General features: G+C 39.1%; 1 protein-coding gene across 1 annotated transcript; it reads right to left on the bottom strand.

Moving 5' to 3' along the window:
• Positions 1 to 284: 284 nt before the first annotated feature.
• LOC149963021 (uncharacterized) lies at positions 285 to 1,791 on the bottom strand. Its single transcript, XM_090170434.1, has 2 exons — positions 1,679 to 1,791; positions 285 to 674 (listed from the first exon to the last, which is right to left on the bottom strand). Exons 1-2 carry the CDS (start codon positions 1,703 to 1,705, stop codon positions 351 to 353), a joined length of 351 nt encoding a protein of 116 aa, XP_090026560.1. The 5' UTR covers positions 1,706 to 1,791; the 3' UTR covers positions 285 to 350.
• Between the last annotated feature and the right edge of the window lie 4,416 nt (positions 1,792 to 6,207).

The raw sequence follows: 6,207 nt of genomic DNA on the forward strand, positions 1-6,207 counted from the left end.
CAATGCATCTAACTGTCTCAGACTCTCACAATCACAATTGTCAAGTGTTTTGTATACGTCACTACGAGTGGCTAAAACCGCGAAGGATCTAGGTATTTCTCGCTTTTATTAGTAAAGCAGGTTACACGAAACTGATATATTTGGACAATGTTGTTAGGACATTACTATTTGGCCGATAAGTTGTATGTGTATATTTGTTTTTAATACTAGCCGTAGAATTTCTAAAACTACGAAGTAATAAGATTAATACTAAAAAATATATACGATTAAAAATAAAATACAAATACAATACAAAAAGAAACATTTTATTGACCAGGGCCCCTTCGGTGAAGCACACCACTGTAGCAACCCTACTGTACCTGGCCACCAGTAATGACCGTGACCAGTTGGCAGAAAGCTTCGGTCTTACGCCTTTCAACCTCCATCCTGGAATTTTGAATTTCTACTAAGGCTTCAAGGGCATCCGCAGTCCTTTTCGAACTTTCGGCAAGTGATTCGATAGCAGCAGCACTTCTCTCGCTCATTTTAGTCATGTTTTCAATGGCTGCTATCATTGCTGTTTGGTTGTCTTTGACATCGTCTAAAACAACGATCAGTCTCTCCTCATCACGGTCCATTTCGTCCGAAGAACCATTAATTTTGTCCTTAAAATCGTCTCCTGGTGGATGTACTACCTAAAATAATGTTGTTACAGTTAAGGTCAACTATTTCGTATCCCATTCGGACGTACACTCTGTCTGAAAAGTTTGTTCGTCCTGTAATTTAAAAATTAAAATGGGGATAATTTATTTTCTAGAAATGCTAGTAACAAAGTTCCTAGCTTGTTGAAAAGAACAGAAAAAGCCCTACAAAACACATATTTTGACATAAGGAAACGTATAGGTTTTGACCTATTTTCGTCTAAACTTTCCAAAATGTGGAATAGTAACTTTTTTGCCGCTTAGAAATTTGATTTTTAATTGTGATTTGCATATTCCTCTGGGTCGATTTAAAAAGGAAAATGGTTTGAATTTTTAAATTTCAACGAAAGTTCGTGAGCTACGGCCTTTTAAATATTAGGAGATAATACGCATTTAACTAATTGGCGCAGCACGCAATACTAACATATCAAGAAGTCGATGAATAAAAGTGCGACCCCGAAACAACCTTCTTGATATGTTAGTATTGCGTGCTGCGCCAATTAGTTAAATGCGTATTCTCTCCTAATATTTAAAAGGCCGTAGCTCGCGAACTATTCGTTGCAATTTAAAAATTCAAACACTTTTCCTATTTAAATCGACCCAGAGGAATATGCAAATCACAATTAAAAATCAAATTTCTAAGCGGCAAAAAAGTTACTATTCCACATTTTGGAAAGTTTAGACGAAAATAAATAGGTCAAAACCTATACGTTTCCTTATGTCAAAATATGTGTTTTATAGGGATTTTTCTGTTCTTTTCAACAAGCTAGGAACTTTGTTCCTAGCATTTCTAGAAAATAAATATCCCCATTTAAATCTTTAAATTATAGGACGAACTAACTTTTCAGACAGTGTACCACGTTTAGGCTTAACTGTCACAATAATAATATCTACAGAGGCAAGGCCTAATAAGATGAATTACAGGCGCAAAACATAATCAAACGAATTATCTTTTATTTAATAACCGCTTGTGAAAATTAACACAAAGTTCAACTTACAATTTGATCCAAACCTTGATTCTCCATTCTTATGTTCAATAGATTGACCTTATGCTCGATAATAATAGGCCTAATTACGCCGATTCTCTTGAAATTTGAAACGAGTGTTTCAAGTAAAGAACTCGAACTTTCTCGAATAAATTCGCGACACGTGTTTTTTTTTTTACTTTTTTTTGTGGCGCCGAAGCGCCACGGTTCCCTTGGTGGGAAACGTTGGAAATGAAAAAATTACGATAGGTACGCCATGTGGTTGTCGTTACCCTACCTAAAAGTTAAAACAGATGATAGCCAAGTCTTAAATGTCTCAGATTATGGGTATTGCTATAAACTACATTTAATACTATTATTTTTTTTAAATTAAGAAACTTTACCATTAGACTGCCCAGCTGACAATACTGGCTGATGGCTTGAAACAGAGGATTAAGCTGATAATACAGGTCTTTTTTTGTTATTTATACTTTATTGTTAATATTTAAGTATTGTAATAGGCCGGGTTGTTTTTGGCGAACGTTTTCATGAGCTGGGGTACAGTAGGATACGCGTTCCTACGTAATTTTTTTTTTATAATTCATTTTAAACGTTACTAACTATAAAATGACCTACCAAAACGCTTCTTGGTTGGGTTCTCGGTGTGGGAACTTTTTAAAAAGTTTTCACGGTAATTATAGCCGTTTCTTGACTTGTGCCAAACCTTCATCCGTGCCTCGGGCTCCCTCTTCTTCGTGTGATGCGGAAAGACTGATTGGTAACTTTGTCAACTTACTTACAGATTTAAAGTCAACTCGGTGCGTTATTCGGTGAATCCCCAAGGGTGCGAGACACATCGCTCTCTCAACTGTTATCAACACAGTCGTTCCTGAGATATTTTATTAATTTAATTTGCTTTTCCTGTCCCCTTCACGTCCGAGAGTAAACCGGTTTCTTTTGGTAGTTTCGTCCAAGAGTTATCAGGGGGTCCTCCATGCTTTTTCGCATAGATAAAAAAAAACGAATAAAATGACCAAAGCTTCGATGTGAAATTACTCTACCGTCCTCCCATCTGGCTCACCCAAGTCACAAAGAAACCTTTCCAAGAAAATTGATATTGGTAAGCTCGTTTCAGCGAAGCTCACCGACGGCGATAAACTGTTCTCAAGACTCTTTCATATACAACCGGTTTCTTTGTTGAATTTGGCCAAGAATAATAGCCCTACTAACTGGTTTGACGCAAGTCACAAAGCAACCGTTCCAAGCCGATAGATATTGCAGGGCTGATACTGGGTTACTTTTTTAACTAAAAGTTACTTTTTTTAAATCGGTTACTAAAAGTTACTATTTGTCTAATTTGGTTACTAAAAGTAACTTTTTGAAATTTGTTAGGTTATCTCTACGAAAAAAATATTTTACCATATTTAATTGTGTCATATTTCATTTTAGTACTGCCCATAGAAATAAAAAATGCCGTCTTTTAACAAAATCCTTTATTCGTAACGAAGGGAAACGTGTTTAGCTACAAAACCAGCGGGAGAGGCCGCCACCGGCCAATTCCCTAGAAATGTAACGGCCGCTCCCTAAGCCAACTTATGTATACTCCTATTTTGGCAGCCACATTTTTTTTTCTCGTCTTAAAGATCGTCTGCTTAATTTATCACAAACCTCGTGTGGTGGGTTTTTAAGTTATTTCTTAGTTACTTTTAGGTTACTATTTTTGAAGAGGTTAGTTACTATTTCCACTAAAATTAGTTATGAATTTGAGTATCAGCCCTGATATTGGTGAGATCGTCGAAGCGGAGCTCGCTGACGGCGATATTATGGGAGTCGTTCGCGTTCTTTATTCTGAAGACTCTTTCACGTACACTGAATTTGCTACATACATTTACGAGCCTCTTATATACAAGCATCCTTTTGGAATGGACCAACAGGCCGATGATTCATTACCTCTACCGCGTCTTAACGTGAAGGAATCCAAGGTCAGACTTGGTTCGGTTATCTGGCTAGACACTAAGACCTCCGCACTTCAAATACTTAATGGGTTTTAGTGCGAAGGCGGCGGGCGGTTGTATGCTCAAATCTATTACCAACCTTTAAAACTTAATGCTCGCTGGTGTGTCCTAGAGGAAAACTGCCCTGATTTGTATGGAACTTCCTTATGCGCCCTTACGAAAAAATATGGTGGAATTGGCTGATTGCTTTGGGCAGCAGCATTCGTCGTATCATCGTTAAATGGGTGTGCTCGCACCTATTCCCAACTTTTGGCCCTCTTCTTCGACCAACACAGTAGCCATGGAGTATCTGAGGCTGCAGCTCACGCTGCTTGCCCCTATGCTACCCACCTCCTATCCTGATGCTCATGTTTTACTAAAATTTTACTTTCTTTAGGACGTAACCGTCTCCTGGACTGCGTCTACAAGGAGTTTCCGAAACTGTATTTATTTCTACTTCCAAGCAATAAGGCCTCTTCTCATCTCACCTATGGACAATCTTTTAATTTCTTCGAAACATGTCGTCCAAAATTGACCCGTTGGGGCTAGCATCGTACAATAAGTGGCTTCTCGCGTGGCATCTTAATTCAACATCTGGGAGCAGGGTTTTTATTTTGGTATACTATTTCCATATTTGTATTAGACGATATGTAAAAGTATACAAATATTGCAAAGCTGAGCCAAAGGACTAGTAGAAGTACCAAGTTATAAGTTTCAAGTTAACAAGCCAGATAACTTTGGAAAGTTTGTATCACATTGACATTACAATTCAATCTAAGATATATATTAAAGTAGTCATTGCACATTGAACAAGTTGGTTTTTCATTTAAAATCTGAGATTTGAAAGTGGGTTTTCTCTGAGGTATGTTTTTCAGTAGGTTTTCTCTGAGGTAAGTTTTTCAGTGGGTTTTCTCTGAGGTATGTTTTTCAGTGGGTTTTCTCTGAGGTATGTTTTTCAGTGGGTTTTCTCTGAGGTATGTTTTTCAGTGGGTTTTCTCTGAGGTATGTTTTTCAGTGGGTTTTCTCTGAGGTAGGTTTATCAGTGGGTTTTCTCTGAGGTAGGTTTATCAGTGGGTTTTCTCTGAGGTAGGTTTTTCAGTGGGTTTTCTCTGAGGTAGGTTTTTCAGTGGGTTTTCTCTGAGGTATGTTTTTCAGTGGGTTTTCTCTGAGGTAGGTTTATCAGTGGGTTTTCTCTGAGGTAGGTTTATCAGTGGGTTTTCTCTGAGGTAGGTTTTTCAGTGGGTTTTCTCTGAGGTAGGTTTTTCAGTGGGTTTTCTCTGAGGTATGTTTTTCAGTGGGTTTTCTCTGAGGTAGGTTTATCAGTGGGTTTTCTCTGAGGTAGGTTTATCAGTGGGTTTTCTCTGAGGTAGGTTTTTCAGTGGGTTTTCTCTGAGGTATGTTTTTCAGTGGGTTTTCTCTGAGGTAGGTTTATCAGTGGGTTTTCTCTGAGGTAGGTTTATCAGTGGGTTTTCTCTGAGGTAGGTTTTTCAGTGGGTTTTCTCTGAGGTAGGTTTATCAGTGGGTTTTCTCTGAGGTAGGTTTATCAGTGGGTTTTCTCTGAGGTAGGTTTTTCAGTGGGTTTTCTCTGAGGTAGGTTTTTCAGTGGGTTTTTTGAGGTGGGTGGGTACAAAAAACCCACTGGGGTTTTTGAGTCGGATTTTTTGTTTTCGAAACCTGTCCAGGGGCGTTTCCGATGTAGTCGTCAGTAAATTACTAAGAATTCATGAACTATTTTAGTTATTGGCCTTAATTAAGGCGAATTCAACGAAGAATTCGATGACCCTTGGTATTCGAGTTGTCACTACTTCTAATTACATCCTCCTGGGAGCGCCACTAACGGATGAGCTCATTTCCGTTGACATCGCTAAGAAATCATGGATTGTCAATCATGGTCGAAAATGAGGAGAAAGTGTCGGACCATCATGTCTTTTTCCTAGTAAAACCCTCCTTGGCTAGAACCTAAGCTGCCGTGCATACTTCGGAGAGCCCTTGTTTGGCGCAACGCTCACGACCTGTATTCGTTCGACAATACCCTCCGATTATTCCAATAATCAACACTGACGGACGAAGCTCCTTGGGAACAGTCGTCGCTTCCCGTTGCTAAAGACCACCTTGGTATCCATCATGCTTCGAAGCACGCCCTCGATCAATGGCGGTACCAACGCGCCTGGGAAGTTCCTATTTCCAGACATATTACTCAAGCTCTTGTTTGACTAAATGCGGATGCACACATAGCCTTCACGCGTGAAATTTCGCTGGCAAATCGCGTGACTTAAATAGAATGGAAGTCATGGCGCATGGGCGCGTGCGCGAAAATTCGCAGGTGTAATCGCTTGCGAACCGTATGTGTGTTTGGGCCTTAAAGGTCAAGATACAAAGCTCCCCTTCAATCGGCGCTTGGTTAAATGCATATCCTTCGCCGTATTTGGGTACCCATTTAAGCGTCGACTCCTTTTAAGTAATCAAAGCAAACTAAATCAGAAAAACTATCTAATTTAAAAAAATCAGCTAGGCTAGGCTAATACCCAAGGCACCACCTTAGGCACAAGTCATCTAGCGACTTGTATA

This window comes from Leiobunum rupestre, chromosome 1, assembly GCF_980474605.1.
Source record: "Leiobunum rupestre chromosome 1, qqLeiRupe1.1.hap1, whole genome shotgun sequence".
NCBI lineage: Eukaryota > Metazoa > Arthropoda > Arachnida > Opiliones > Sclerosomatidae > Leiobunum > Leiobunum rupestre.

Bases quoted from the DNA above. Each gene is read 5' to 3' on its own strand.
- LOC149963021 (XM_090170434.1), bottom strand. From the start codon at position 1,705: ATGGAGAATCAAGGTTTGGATCAAATT. The intron at 675-1,678 runs GTAAGTTGAACT...ACATTATTTTAG, and splicing joins ATCAAGGTTTGGATCAAATT to GTAGTACATCCACCAGGAGA.